We start from the raw sequence: 15188 nt of genomic DNA on the forward strand, positions 1-15188 counted from the left end.
ACAGAATAATATGATAGTCAGGTTACCTGAACAACATATACTCAATTGTAAAATTTTAAAATTTTAAATACTTTATTAGATAATTAATTAAAAATAAAGACTTCAAACTCAATTCTGTTTGTAATTAATTTTAAATTTTTATAATTCAATAATTTTTTTTTATAAATTAAATTTTAAGTAATATCTGTGTAAAAACTTCATTATAATTTAAATTGTTGCAAATTTTAATAAAGAAAATAAATACTTCATTAACATAAAAATAAATAATTGAATAATAAACTAATACAACATTAAATTAATAATTAAAAAAAAGGAAAAACTAAAACAATAATTAATTTTTTTAAATAATTTGTATAGCGAACTTTATTGTTTTCTTTGAAGAGATGTCAAAAAAAAAGAAAACTTAATCAAAGTATCAGTTTTATTTACGAATATGTAAAATCCGAATAAAATAGTTCACCAAAAAAATCCATAGTGTGCCCTGTTATTTTTCTTTGGAGAAATGGACAAAGCTCGAAAGGTGAAAAGGTGAAGTGTGGAAGCAGAGTGTCCTCAAACATGACAACGACGCCACAAATGCATATCGGAGAAATCGGAGAGGGAAGAAGCAAGAAGCTTGAGCGCGGTGGCAACGACGTCGTTAAGCTTCGAAATGAGTTGCCATATCTCTCAACGATGACATACACGTGATCTTCTTCTTCAACCCTTTTGCCAAACACCAAAAATGAAGGGAGTGAGTTTAGTGGGACAGTGGGAATAAAAGAAAAAGGGTGGTGGGTGCGTTAGTATAAAAGGTAGTGTAAGTAGTAGCTTCCTAAGAAGACTTATCCAGTTAGAACGGGCCTAAAGAAAATGGGCCTATACAACTGTATCTGATTTTGAACTCCAACCCTCCCACCAAAATAGAGGGAATAAAGATAGGGTTTATGGCTATCAGTGTGATATCATCTGAGACTGCTGCTTCACTCTCCACTTTCACATTCAGATCTTATTCCTCCTCGTAATCAAGGTATGCTGCTTTTGCTTCTACTCTTGGTTTCTTCGAGATATGTGCTTCTTTTGTCTGAATACGTTCTACCGTGTGTATTTCTGCAATTGATTCTGGACATGCTTATTTCTTTGATGAGGATCTGATTCAGTTGAAATTATCGTTTTTCTATCCGTCTGTGTGTCTCATCATTTCTATTTGTTTTGCACTTGATTTCACAAAAAAATCCTTGCTCCTTCATCTTCTTCCGATCCCGGGCTTCTAGGGTTAAGTTTTTTAAGTTTGCATTCTTGTTTTTTAAGTTTTGTGACTTTTTTTTTTATCTCAGGTGATTTTCTGTTTCTGCTATTATCTTAATGTGATGCCGATTAACGTATACAACCTTTCCTGTCATCGTTAAGCTGGTAAAAACAGTCTGAGGATGATGAGAAAAAATAGCATTCTTTTTTCCGAGTTTTCCATGCGCAATATTTATATATGGAAGTCCTGAACTGAAGAGACTTTCTTATTGTATGACTTCATATTCCCTCAGACCTGTTGAGGTCGATCTTTCTTCTGTAGACAATATCTAGTTGTTTTAATCAAACCCGATAGTAGAATATAGTTTCTTGTTTGCTCACAAGTTTAGGATCAACCCTTTTACTTGTATACACATCGCATGTCGTGCACTTCTAAAATGTGTGTGCATTGGATGTAACTTGATCTTTAATCGTAGAAGAGAAGGAACTAAATCCTGCAGGGGATGTTAATCTCTATTTCAATGACATTCTTTAACGTATTGCGTTATATGACAAGATATATATAATTCCCGTCTGACAGTGCGTGCCATTACTCTTTATCTTCTAATTCATAAGTATTATGAACTATAAGCATGATAAGGAGGTCCTCCAATTATATATTTTATCAAATAACAAGATATGTTAAAGAATGCAATTAAAATCAAGATAGAGATGAATATCCTCTACAGGTGAAGTTCCTTTGTTTCTAGAATTACATATATGGAAAACGAAAATGATACAATGACCCACTTTTTTCTTACATGTAGGTGAGTCAAAATTGGATAAGAAAAAAAAGGTCACTGTATATTTTCGTTACATATATGGTGATTGTGACGTCTGTATGCACAATTTGTGATCCAGGAAATTAGAATGATAAGCATACTAGTAAGGTTCCCTCCAAATGCCACGAGCTTGTGTGCCCAGAAGAAGAATAAGAACAAAAATAAAACTTGGAAAGAGAGACGCTTGGAAGGCCAAGAAAGAAGAAATGTTCTTCGTTACCCAAAACCCAAATCAACCCCACTCCTTATCCATTGCCGTCCTCCTCCCCAAACCCATTTGGAAGCACTTGAACAAGTCATCACAAACCTTGAAGACTCTATTGAGAAGGGCATCAAAATCGACCCTGAAATATATGCCTCTTTATTAGAAATATGCTATAGCTTGCAAGCCATTCATCTTGGTATCAGACTCCATTGCCTTATCCCAACATTCATGTTGCGTAGAAATTTTGGCATCTCTTCCAAGCTTCTTAGGTTGTATGCGGCATGTGGGTATATGGACGATGCCCACGAGCTGTTTGATCAAATGTCTAATAGGGACACATCTGCATTTCCTTGGAATTCACTCATCTCAGGGTATGCCCAAATGGGCCTCTATGACGACGCCATTGCACTCTACTTCCAAATGGTAGAAGAGGGTGTTAAACCTGACTTTTTCACCTTCCCTAGAGTTCTCAAAGTTTGTGCTAGAATTGGGTCTCTTCGACTGGGGGAAGAAGTGCATCGCCATTTGGTTCGTGCTGGATTTTCCATTGATGGGTTTGTGCTTAATGCACTTGTTGACATGTATTCGAAGTGTGGTGACATTGTAAAGGCGCAAAAGATCTTTGACAAGATGCCTCATAGAGACACCATTTCGTGGAATTCCATGCTCATTGCATATGTTCATCATGACCTTGAGATTGGGGCAATGAACATTTTCTACCAAATGATTTTGGAAGGGTGTGAACCTGATTCTGTAAGCATATCCACTATTCTTACATGTGTGTCTTCGCTATGTCTAGGTCTCCAAATTCATGGATGGGTAATTCGGCGAGGACTTGATTGGAACTTGTCCATAGCTAATTCCTTGATGGTGATGTACTCCAGTCATGGTAGGTTAGAAAAGGCATGTTGGATATTCAATCAAATGCCAGAGAGGGATGTTGTTTCGTGGAATTCTATAATATCTGCACATCGCAACCGCCGGGAAGCCCTCGCCTTGTTGGAGCAAATGGAAGAAGCGGGTGTTGAGCCTGATAAAATAACGTTTGTTTCAATATTATCAGCTTGTGCCCACTTAGTTTTGGTGAAGGAGGGAGAGAGAGTATTTGCTTTGATGCGCGAAAAATATAAAATAAAACCAATTATGGAACATTATGGTTGTATGGTTAACCTTTATGGAAGAGCAGGACTAATTAAAAAGGCTTATAGCATCATATTGGATGGAATGGGCTATGAGGCTGCAGGTCCAACTCTTTGGGGAGCTTTATTGTATGCCTGCTTTTTGCATGGAGACACAACTATAGGGGAGATTGCTGCAAACAGGCTTTTTGATTTGGAGCCAGACAACGAGCATAACTTTGTACTTCTTATGGGGATTTATGAAAATTCAGGCAGATTAGAGGACATGGAGAGAGTTAGAATGATGATGGTTGACAGAGGATTGGATTATTAGGCAGCTGTACATCCTAACCGTATGTTTTTCTTTAGTCACCGGAATGTTTGCTGCTTGATTCATTCAGTTTTCATTTTGTCCCACAAAATGTGATTAATGTGATGTTGATTGACGTATACAACCTTTCGTGTCATGGCTAAGCTGGTAAAAAATGTCGGAGGATGATGAGAAAAAATAGCATTCTTTTTTCCTTTCCATGCTGAATATTTATGTGTGGAGAGACTTGAACTGAAGATACTTTCTTATTGTATGACTTCATATTCCCTCTCAAACCTGTTGAGGTCGATCTTTCTTCTGTTGCCAATATCTAGTTGTTTTAATCGATCCCGATAGCAGAGTATAGTTTCTTGTTTGCTCACAAGTTTAATCTAGGATCAACCCTTTTACTTGTATACACATAGTATGTCATGCAATTATGAAATGTGTGTGCATTGAATGTGTTGAAATCATGAAATTGGCCTCTGAGGATGATGAAAAGTATAACTTTCGTTCTACTGAGTTTTCTATGCGGAAAATGTATGGAGACCTGAACTGAAGGGGCTTTCTAATTTTTGTCTTAATATTCCCTGGCAGACCCGTTGTGGGTAAACTGACTTTTATGCACATTATTCAGCTATTTTTAATCGAGCCCAGTACCAGCAGACAAATTGTTTTGCTCCTAGTTTCATTTATGGACATTATATTTTCTTCTATGTCCATAGCATATCCTATAATCTTTGGGTCTTCTGTACATTGTATTTCTTTTAGACAGAGTCTTTTGTTACATTTTTTAAAACAGTCAATTGGCCTCTGAGGATGATGTAAAATATATCTTTCGTTCTTCTGAGTTTTCTATGCTGAAAATATACGGAGACCTGAACTGAAGAGGCTTTCATATGTTTGTCTTATAATATATGTTTTCAATATTCATTCTTTTATGTTGCAGAGTGTACATTTTTGTTTGCCCCCTTCGTGTAAATTGCCTCTGAGGATGATGAAAAATATTACTTTCGTTCTTCTGAGTTTTCTATGCGGAAAATATATGGAGACCTGAACTGAAGGGGCTTTCATATGTTTGTCTTGTAATATATGCTTTCAATATTAATTCTTTAGAATTATGTTGTAGAAAGTACATTTTTGTTTGCCCCCTTCGAGTAAATTGCCTCTGAGGATGATGAAAAATATTACTTTCGTTCTTCTGAGTTTTCTATGCGGAAAATATATGGAGACCTGAACTGAAGAGGCTTTCATGTGTTTGTCTTGTAATATATGCTTTCAATATTAATTCTTTAGAATTATGTTGTAGAAAGTACATTTTTGTTTGCCCCCTTCGAGTAAATTGCCTCTGAGGATGATGAAAAATATTACTTTCGTTCTTCTGAGTTTTCTATGTGGAAAATATATGGAGACCTGAACTGAAGAGGCTTTCATGTGTTTGTCTTGTAATATATGCTTTCAATATTAATTCTTTAGAATTATGTTGTAGAGAGTACATTTTTGTTTGCCCCCTTCGTGTAAATTGCCTCTGAGGATGATGAAAAATATTACTTTCGTTCTTCTGAGTTTTCTATGCGGAAAATATATGGAGACCTGAACTGAAGAGGCTTTCATATGTTTGTCTTGTAATATATGCTTTCAATATTAATTCTTTAGAATTATGTTGTAGATAGTACATTTTTGTTTGCCCCCTTCGTGTAAATTGCCTCTGAGGATGATGAAAAATATTACTTTCGTTCTTCTGAGTTTTCTATGCGGAAAATATATGGAGACCTGAACTGAAGAGGCTTTCAAATGTTTGTCTTGTAATATATGTTTTCAATATTCATTCTTTGTAATTATGTTGTAGAGAGTACATTTTTGTTTGCCCCGTAGTGTAAATTGCCTCTGAGGATGATGAAAAATATTACTTTCGTTCTTCTGAGTTTTCTATGCGGAAAATATATGGAGACCTGAACTGAAGAGGCTTTCATATGTTTGTCTTCTAATACATGTTTTCAGTATTCATTCTTTGTAATTATGTTGTAGAGAGTACATTTTTGTTTGCCCCTTTAGTGTAAATTGCCTCTGAGGATGATGAAAAATATTACTTTCGTTCTTCTGAGTTTTCTATGCGGAAAATATATGGAGACCTGAACTGAAGAGGCTTTCATATGTTTGTCTTCTAATACATGTTTTCAGTATTCATTCTTTGTAATTATGTTGTAGAGAGTACATTTTTGTTTGCCCCTTTAGTGTAAATTGCCTCTGAGGATGATGAAAAATATTACTTTCGTTCTTCTGAGTCTTCTAATACATGTTTTCAGTATGTTTGGTTATTATTGCCCCTTTTAGTGATGTCTTCTTAGTCCAGTAATTCTGAAGTCTATCCCTGCGTTGATAGTTGAAATCAACCAAATTAGTCTCTGAGGATGATCATAAAAATAAACTGAGTTGTCTATGAAGAAAATAAATGGAGACCTGAACTGAAGAGGCTTGCTAATGTTTTATTTTGTTATTCCGTTAAAGTGTATCTTATTCTGCTTTTTATTTTTTGGTTATGTTACCGTTTTGTGTTTGATGTTTTAATCAATCATTTGATTTATATATTTTTTTCTTATTTTAGTTTTGACTTCATTTGGAGAGTTTCTGAACTTCCAATCCTTCCAAAATGAGGTACTGGTTCTCTAACTATCATCAATATTATTATTACTTTGATTTTTTAAAATTTGTTCTCAATTACTAACAGGTTTTTGTTTTCTTTACCTTTTATTTCTCTTCTCAAGCCGGCCAATGGAGGAAGATGTAAGTTCTTTTAGCCGTCATGCATGTTTGGTTACATGCGTGTATGATCCTTGAAATCTACAATTGTTTTGTTCTCTATATTTCTTTGGTGCGAGTTTTTTGCTTTGATTGTATTTATTTGACTAATTAACTATTTATGGGAATTGAATCTCTGATGATATTTCTTATATTTAACCATTAACCAGTCTAGTTAGGCAAATGAGTTTTATTAGCTCATGATAACGCATTTGTTTGATAGTGATAAGTTGGATGTTTTTCTGTCAACTAGTAAAATGTTAATCTGTTACATTTTGAAGCTTTAAATTTAATCTGTTACTAATTTATTTGCTAAAATTATTTCCTGTTTCTTCTCCATTTTGAATGAAATTGGCTTTCTTGTTGTAGACTAGCTTTTTTATTGGGGCTCTAGACTCGCTATACGTTACTATCTTTGCCAAGCTAACAAACCATTTTTAACAGACTGCTGCGGGGAAGAATGAGGAAGAGGAGTTCAACACAGGACCACTATCTGTACTAATGATGAGTGTTAAAAATAATACCCAGGTAAATGTTCATTTTAAATATCGTATACTATTTAAGAGGTATATTTTTTTCTAACAACGTTATTTATGAAGGTATTGATAAATTGTCGGAATAACAAAAAGCTTCTGGGTCGTGTAAGAGCTTTTGATAGGCACTGCAACATGGTTCTTGAAAATGTGAGGGAGATGTGGACCGAGGTATGGTTTTTCTTTTAATAAATTAACTTCCCTTGCATTTGTTACACATGCTAATCGATCTGTGTACACAATCAGGTGCCCAAGACTGGTAAAGGAAAGAAAAAGGCCCAGCCAGTGAACAAGGATAGATTCATTAGCAAAATGTTCCTCCGTGGAGATTCTGTCATCATTGTTCTTAGGAACCCCAAATGAGACTGTGCAATCATCTTGTAGAAGGAAATGGCCGTGGTATTTGCCTTTTTGTCATGTCTTGAAATTCTTGACAGCCATTAAAATTTATTTGTTCAGACATTGGCGGAGGATGTAATTGGTATGTTGACGTGGTCGCTATTGAACACTTGTACCAATATCCTGATCTTGTCTACATGGTTTGTATGGAATAGTTTAAAAATGTATAGTTGTTTTTTGTTTTTCTTGTTTTCTCCTAATCTGTACATTTCTTAATTATGCTGGTATTATTTTTATTGATTATCGATGATATGATCATTATAGTAATTCCAGTCATGTTTTGTTTTAACATGTTCTTATAGTAAGAAATGATAATCTTTATTATTTAAGAAAATATTAAATATTTATCATGATTTTTGGTATCTAAGATCACTTTATAATTCGATTACATTATAAAATGGGTTTTAATACGCATTTTGTTCTTTAAGTTACTTTCAATTATTATTGTTTTTTAATTAAATTGTATGTCTATTGTTGTATACTTTATATGAAAAGTCTTTTTGATATTTAGTTACATGTATTATTTCAAGTAGAATAAATGAAGGTTTGTTAAGTGTATGGTAATAATGTAAATGAATTGATAGGTATAGTAGTTTAAAAGAAATTATAGAATTATATATTAACAAAATAATTAAATTATCCTTATTATTATAAATTAATTTAATTTAATTATTAATATTAATTAAATTATTATTATAATTTATTATATACTGTTATAATTTATTATATACTACAAAACTTATCAAATATTAGTTTATTTTATATAAAATGTAGCTTGATATTTTATGATTACAAGACATCCCAAAATATACAAGAACATTCAAATCTTCATATATGTAGAAACAGAAATCCCAACATCAATAATAATTTATTTTGAAGTTTCTATTTCTTATATTATTTCACTCTCAAATTATTATATATTCACATATGAACAATAAAACTAAATAGAGGCTAAATGTCAGAAAATATATAACTTACCGAAAATAAAATTTTATTTGGTTTATATTTTTTTATTCTTCGCCTCCTGTATAAACGGGATATGATTATGAAAAGATAAGTGATCAAGAAACCAAGAATAAATGTTCAAATTTTAGAAAAATGAAATTTCACAGTAAATAAAGAATAAATTTCTTTTAAGAGCATTTATATCTATTTAAAGAAGATTTATATTTTATTATTCATTTAATTTAACCACTTTATTTAAATCTGTAATAAATTGTCTTCTATATTCTCTCTAATAACAGTTTTTCTCTAGAAAATTCTTCCACCGAAAAGGATTATTTAATACCACCTTGATGGAAAATTTATTTATAAGATTCGATCTAACGGATTATTTAATAAAAAAATATACACAATTTAAGAATGAATTCTCTTGCTATTTTTTCTTTTCCAATTCTTGCATTGCAGTTGCACAATATATTGTTTGGATTATTAAAAAAAAAGCTCTTTGAACGTCTCAAACGATTTTCTTAATAATACTATTCTTCTCCTAAACACCTACATATTTCCATCTATAATTATTTCCATTTTAAATTAAATTTCAATAACTTATAATCAGTATAAATTCAATGATTTAAAGTGTTCTGACGTAAATTTAAAATATAAATTATATATACAAATATATTTGTATTTAATACAAGTTTTAATTACATAAATCATATATTAAAAATTCTTGATGCAAATGAAGAACCATATAATGTATTATTCTTCATAAATTTATTTTTGTAATACGACCTCTAAATATGATATAAATTATTTTTTCAATAAGTTCACTTACTGTAAAAATACTTAACATTTAAAGGTAATAAATAAATAGACGAATGTAATATATTAATAATAACAAAGTATCCTTAATATTTAAGAAAATAATCAATGTCTAGATTTCTTTTTTCAACTAAATAGACTTTTTTATGAAAGAGAAGGCCTAATTCATTTTGTAAAAAATATATAGTTTCTCTTATTTAATAAAAATATGTTGTAATATTATTTTTTTCTTCTCTTAAAACTAATCAAACGTAGTCACATTCTTATTTAATTGAGATAATACTGTCACAATAATTTATTAAATCAGTACAAAAATACAATTTTCTTTAACTTTAATTCAAATTTAATCTAAATCTAGTTTTTCAAAATTTTAAAATCAAAATTTCAATCAATCAAAATGCATATTAATTAATAGATACCATTGATTGATTTTATAACAACTTACTGTTTTTTACTTGAATTTCTAATAAAATATTGTTTAATATTTTAATCTCATTGCATTTTCCAACTAAATCATTTAATTACTCGATTGTTATTTCCTCAATTAACTCAATGATCAATTAATCATTAGTATATTTTTACCCTTTTATTTATTTCTGAAACCTATATATTTACTTACTTATGTAACTAATATTAAATGTATGATAAAGAAATTGACTACATTGAAAAGAAAGAAAGAAAAAAACATGTGACGAAAGAGTAAATCAATTCCTGTAGGAATTCTCCCAACATTCATTGAATCAATTTTTAAAATATGATTTCAATTTGAAATATAAATCATTCTAAATTCACTTACTTTCTCCATTCTATGCTCAGACATTAGACAACAATGGGCAAGATTTCTTCTGAGAAGAAGGTTTTTTCTGAATATCCATCAAATCTTAAGGTTCTAGCCATTGATACTGACCCTATAGTTCTTGAGTTCATCAAGAAAGTGTGTAATGAATACTGTTATGAAGGTTAGATATACAATATTACATTGTTTGCTTTTTCTTGAAGAAAGAATAATCTTTTTGTTTTGTTAATGATAATTTTATGTTGTCTGCAGTTATCACATGCACAGAATCGCTATCTGCCGCTATAATTTTGCAGGAAAAGAAGTCCACCATTGATTTGATTCTAATGGAAGTTCATATGCCACATATGGATGGCTATGAATTCTTGCTTACCACCCAAGAAATCAATGTTCCTAAACTCAGTATGTAATTAATTACTTCTCTATACTTTTGCTTAAATTTTGAACATGTTTTACTGATAATTAAGTTTAATTTGCAGTGATGTCTTTCGATGATAGTAAGAAATCTGTGATGAAGACTATCAAACTTGGAGCTTGTGATTATATGATTAAGCCTTTGCATGAGGATCGGCTGAGAAACATGTGGACACATGTTGTTAGAAAATCCATGAATGAGGACAAGATGAGAAAAAATATCCGTAATAGCTTGGAAGATGATAATCAGAATTCTAGATTTGTGTTTTCTTCTAGCGATGAAATTTCAAGAGAAGTTGGTAATGCTGGTCAATCAAAGAAGCCTCGTGTAGTGTGGACAACAGATCTGCATGGGAAATTTGTCAAAGCTGTGAATCAACTTGGACTTGAAAGTATGATTCTTCAGCCTTTGTTCTATCTACTTTTTCTCTGTTCATCCAATATGAATTTAATGCATACTACATGTATGAGATATGATCTGATCTGACATTCTCATCTGTCAGATGCTGTGCCAAACAAGATTCAGCAACTCATGAATACGCCTCATTTGACAAGAAATCATGTTGCAAGCCATTTGCAGGTTAGTTTTTTAGTTCATTTGATTTTCCATTCTTGCATCTGTTCAAAGTAGGTAAATTTTTGGTTCTTAGATTATGCAGATATAGTTTTTTACTACTGATCAAAGCTTATAATTGCTTAGTTTTTGCTATGAACTATTTTTTATGCATGATAATTAACATTATTGTGAATTTGATTGGCAGAAATATAGAAATGTTTTGAAGGAAAAAGCTAGGAGAGAGAAAGAGAGACAGCCAGAACCAAAAAGAGAGCAGCAATCTGTCCCAGATATACAAATGGATAATCATCATGCAGAAGAAGCTTTTGGTTTTGCACTCAGTGATCCACTTTCTATTTATCCAACCATTGCTATTCCTCAGAATTTTCCACAGACTCTAGATTCTGAATGTGGAATATGGTCTCCATATAATGCAATCTTAGCAGAAAATGAGGCTATGCTTCAGAGAAACACTGTGTCATTGGATTCATTGCAGCAGCAGCAGCAGCTGCAGCAGAACATGCAGCAGCAGCAGCAGCTGCAGCAGAACATGCAGCACAACATGCAGCAGCAGCTGCTGCAGAAGAACATGCAGTCTTCAGTGTTGCAACAGCTGCAGCAGAAGCTCCAGGAGCAGTTGCAGCAGAAGCTCCAGGAGCAGTTGCAGCAGCAGCTCCAGCAGCAGCAGCAGCAGAACATGCAGTCTTCAGTGATGCAGAATCAAGTTCCTCTGATAAATTTTCAACCATCTTCTGTGATAATTTCTGAAAATCCATATTTGGTGATCCAGAATGATAACTTTGGCAGAAACATTGATCAGAGAAGCATTCAGTAATTCTCACTGAATTGTTCAAATCCAAGGAGATGAAACTCTTAACCAATTATCTAATCTTGCTGTATATGGGAGCTTTTCTCTTTCTTTTTTAGGCATTAATGACCTTCTCTCCTAGTTTTTTTTTGTATGTTATTATATTAAAGACAAACTATAGCTTCTTTAATGTTTTTTAATATTGTCTTTTTTATAAATTTATACAGTGAAGTGTAAAGGAGAATTTTCTACTTAGTAGATTTCTTTATGGAGATTTTAGGTTAATGTTGGAGTTTGGATCTTTAATAAATTGTTGATTTCTTTTTTTTATTGTATTTTTGGGGTTTTACAATTTAATATAAAATGTGTGAGGTTTAAATACATCTTTTGATACTAAAGTTTCATATTTTAATAAGTTCTTATTATTAAGTTTTTAATTTTTGAAAATTTTATTACTTCAAAATTATATACCTGTTTTGTATTTTTTTTATCAATTAGTGTGTGATTATGTAATGAATGGTGAGTGAGTGCCTTTGTATGTAATGGAATATAAATTTTATTTTTTATTTTTTGAAAAATTTAAAACTAATATGCTACATTTATCATTAAATGTAGTCTTTATTTTTTTATACATCGTTGTTCTTTTTATTTTTGTTTTCTCAATTATCTCACATTGTTCAGCAATTTAAACTTCAAAATAACTTTTTTATACTAACTGTATGAAGTCTAATGAGAAGTGAGTGATTTTTATATTAAGGGTTTATTACTGCTCATTAACTCTTTTTGTAACTTCTAAAAAACATTTTCATTTTATTATTTAAATTGAATTGAAAAATTTTAATATATAAAATCAAATAAACAACTACATTATATTATTTTTCTTTTTAAAAAAATATTACTTACAAGTCTTGTGAAATCATAGTCCAGTCTAATAATATTATATAATGTTTTTAAGTTAATAAAAAAAAAAGTAAAAATCAATCAAATTTAAAGACAAATAATAATATTTCAGTTTGCCCCGCTAAGTATGAGAAAGTCACTATATTAGTCAACATCAGTTCTTCCTAAATATTATTTATTATTTTCTCTAAGTTTTTCATATTAATATTCTATTTAAAGTTTCTAATTTTTATTACAATAACAATTATGACATAAGTATTCATTTCAAGAAAAGAACATTTATGTAATACAAAATAAAATTTTCTTTATCATCTTAAATTCTTTTTTATAATATTTTCTTAATTTTTTATTTATTTCACTTTATTTATTGGTGTTATTTTAATCAGATGCAGATATTTTTTTTTTCTTTTTTTTCTTCTAAAGTTTTTTTTTAATTTATAACTTTATATCATTTTAAGGTAATGAAATTTAGATTAACTTAAATTTTATTAGATCTATTTAATGAAGTAAGATTTGTCTAATTTATATATATATATATATATATATATATATATATATATATATATATATATATATATATAAATTGATTATTTCTCTAATCAAAGTAAAATCTTGATCAATTCTGATTATACGTAGAATTTGTGTAACATAAATTGTGTGAGTTTATGAGGTATCTCATGTATAATTTGAAATTTCTGTTTTTCTCATATTAAATCTTCAAATTTATGTACTATTGTTATAAATTTTGAGTTAAAGAGTCTTATGTGATAATAATATATTTTGAAAACTTAGGGAAATAGTTACATTTTAAATGTGTTACTATGCAATATGTTTTCTCTAATATGCGAAATGAGAGTATCGTGTATTATTTGAGTTATTTTAGTGAATTTTTCAAAGCAATCATTTTATCGAAAATTCTACTCGTTTAAGTGAATGTTTCATCTGAGATGCTATGTGACAATATCATTTGAGTCACTTTAAATAGTATTTCATCTAATCATAACTCAACAAAAACATATATATATATATATATATATATATATATATATATATATATATATATATATATATAGACTTCCTATTGAGTCTTAGCTACTGTTAAATCTTTTGGATGTTTGGTTCTATTTTTGGTATATATTTTAATATATATTGTTAACAAAATTTTGATTCACATATATATTATTTAAATATATTAAGATAATTAATTGATTAATTAAAATTAGAAAGTAATAAATTAATATTAAATTTATAATTAAGGATATATATACTTGTTATAAAAAACTATTGTATATAAACACTAAAGTAATATGTTGGTTTGATTGAGAATCAAATTAAAATTATTAAAATCTGAAATATGACTAGCAGTAATTATAAAATGGATTAATGTGTTATGATTTACATTTTGTAGATGATGTAACATTAAGTATTCTATTAGGGTTTTGTTTTTCTTTTTTCGTCCTCGTCAGAAAACATAACAAAACTGCTGTCTAAAGCCTTCTATATAAATATCACATACTTGTGGTTAATATCATCATCACATAATTTAAAGTGATAAACTCAAATGTAATTTTTATTTATTTATATTATTTATAGATAAAAATATTGATTAAGTACAATTATTATTTTATAAAATTTTGTAATATAATTTAAACTTTTTGTAATATAATTTATAATTTTTGTAATATAATTTATGGTAGTTTATTTATAAATTTATTTTGCTGTAAGAAGTCAAGGGTATGAATGTTTTCTGAATAAATTTAAAGGCTTGACTCTTTGTATAGTCAAACTATTTAATATTAAGAAAAGATAAATAAATATATGAATGTAATATATTATACTAAAGTTAATATAATAAATTAATAATAGCAAAATATTAATATTTACTTGAATAATCCACGTGTTTTAGAAATTAACATTATTTTAATACTACAGGAACTAAACCTAAAAAATTTCGATACTAATAACAACTGTTAACAATACTTAACTAGCCAGTTGAGGTAAAAGATAACCTTACATCAAGTAATTCTCATCATTTAGAAACCAACTAACAAAACTAATTAATTTGTCTTTTAAAATTGAATTTCTTTACAAAATCTATCTATGGTTTCTTGTAAAAATGTTCAGTTTTATTTCATTTTTTGTTCTAGTTTAACAAAAAGTTAAGAATTCGGACCATTAACTTTGGAAGGTCTTTTATCAACCATGAATAATTTATATATTGATCATTTTAGTAATTTTTTTAACTTTAATATAAACCTAGTTTTTTTTTTTTTACAAATCTTAAATGTATTTTAATACATCATACTTTTGATTAATAAGAATAGATGCAATGCATCATATTACAACATTTCATTAATATTTAATTTACTAATCAAATATTTTTTTTATAATTTTTTTAATTTCATCTTCTCTCATTATTTGAAGTTTTAAGATATTAGTTCAGTATTTCTTAAATAACCTATTCCACATCACAATTTTTTTTTTGTTTGTTTTACTTTTCAAACTTGCCATATATATAATTTTTTTTGTCTTTACCGG

General features: G+C 29.4%; 1 protein-coding gene, 9 non-coding genes and 2 pseudogenes across 11 annotated transcripts; all 12 read left to right on the forward strand.

The window, feature by feature from the left end:
* The first annotated feature begins 916 nt into the window (after nucleotides 1–916).
* LOC124828052 (uncharacterized) lies at nucleotides 917–7596 on the forward strand. 2 transcript variants are annotated; one of them, XM_047301269.2, is made up of 6 exons: nucleotides 917–1009; nucleotides 6287–6336; nucleotides 6447–6465; nucleotides 6925–7008; nucleotides 7080–7184; nucleotides 7260–7596. In XM_047301269.2, exons 2-6 carry the CDS (start codon nucleotides 6332–6334, stop codon nucleotides 7374–7376), a joined length of 330 nt encoding a protein of 109 aa, XP_047157225.1. In that variant the 5' UTR covers nucleotides 917–1009; nucleotides 6287–6331; the 3' UTR covers nucleotides 7377–7596. The 2 variants fall into 2 exon arrangements, with proteins under 2 accessions (XP_047157225.1, XP_047157226.1); XM_047301270.2 differs by lacking the exon at nucleotides 917–1009 and adding an exon at nucleotides 3652–3724.
* On the forward strand, nucleotides 1021–3705 carry LOC124828057 (pentatricopeptide repeat-containing protein At4g25270, chloroplastic pseudogene; annotated as a pseudogene).
* On the forward strand, nucleotides 4163–4246 carry LOC124828061 (small nucleolar RNA Z159/U59). Its single transcript, XR_007027982.1, has one exon. It is a non-coding gene; the product is annotated as a small nucleolar RNA Z159/U59 (small nucleolar RNA).
* On the forward strand, nucleotides 4491–4574 carry LOC124828062 (small nucleolar RNA Z159/U59). Its single transcript, XR_007027983.1, has one exon. It is a non-coding gene; the product is annotated as a small nucleolar RNA Z159/U59 (small nucleolar RNA).
* On the forward strand, nucleotides 4666–4749 carry LOC124828064 (small nucleolar RNA Z159/U59). The gene has a single exon (XR_007027984.2). It is a non-coding gene; the product is annotated as a small nucleolar RNA Z159/U59 (small nucleolar RNA).
* Nucleotides 4846–4929, forward strand: LOC124828060 (small nucleolar RNA Z159/U59). The gene has a single exon (XR_007027981.2). It is a non-coding gene; the product is annotated as a small nucleolar RNA Z159/U59 (small nucleolar RNA).
* On the forward strand, nucleotides 5026–5109 carry LOC124828065 (small nucleolar RNA Z159/U59). The gene has a single exon (XR_007027985.2). It is a non-coding gene; the product is annotated as a small nucleolar RNA Z159/U59 (small nucleolar RNA).
* LOC124828066 (small nucleolar RNA Z159/U59) lies at nucleotides 5206–5289 on the forward strand. Its single transcript, XR_007027986.1, has one exon. It is a non-coding gene; the product is annotated as a small nucleolar RNA Z159/U59 (small nucleolar RNA).
* LOC148201963 (small nucleolar RNA Z159/U59) lies at nucleotides 5386–5469 on the forward strand. The gene has a single exon (XR_015785380.1). It is a non-coding gene; the product is annotated as a small nucleolar RNA Z159/U59 (small nucleolar RNA).
* LOC148201964 (small nucleolar RNA Z159/U59) lies at nucleotides 5565–5648 on the forward strand. Its single transcript, XR_015785381.1, has one exon. It is a non-coding gene; the product is annotated as a small nucleolar RNA Z159/U59 (small nucleolar RNA).
* On the forward strand, nucleotides 5745–5828 carry LOC124828067 (small nucleolar RNA Z159/U59). Its single transcript, XR_007027987.1, has one exon. It is a non-coding gene; the product is annotated as a small nucleolar RNA Z159/U59 (small nucleolar RNA).
* Nucleotides 6083–6156, forward strand: LOC124828063 (small nucleolar RNA Z159/U59; annotated as a pseudogene).
* Nucleotides 7597–15188: the final 7592 nt, after the last annotated feature.

The sequence above is a fragment of the Vigna umbellata genome, chromosome 3 (genome assembly GCF_029865625.1).
Source record: "Vigna umbellata cultivar VRB3 chromosome 3, Vumbellata_1.0, whole genome shotgun sequence".
NCBI classification, from domain to species: domain Eukaryota; kingdom Viridiplantae; phylum Streptophyta; class Magnoliopsida; order Fabales; family Fabaceae; genus Vigna; species Vigna umbellata.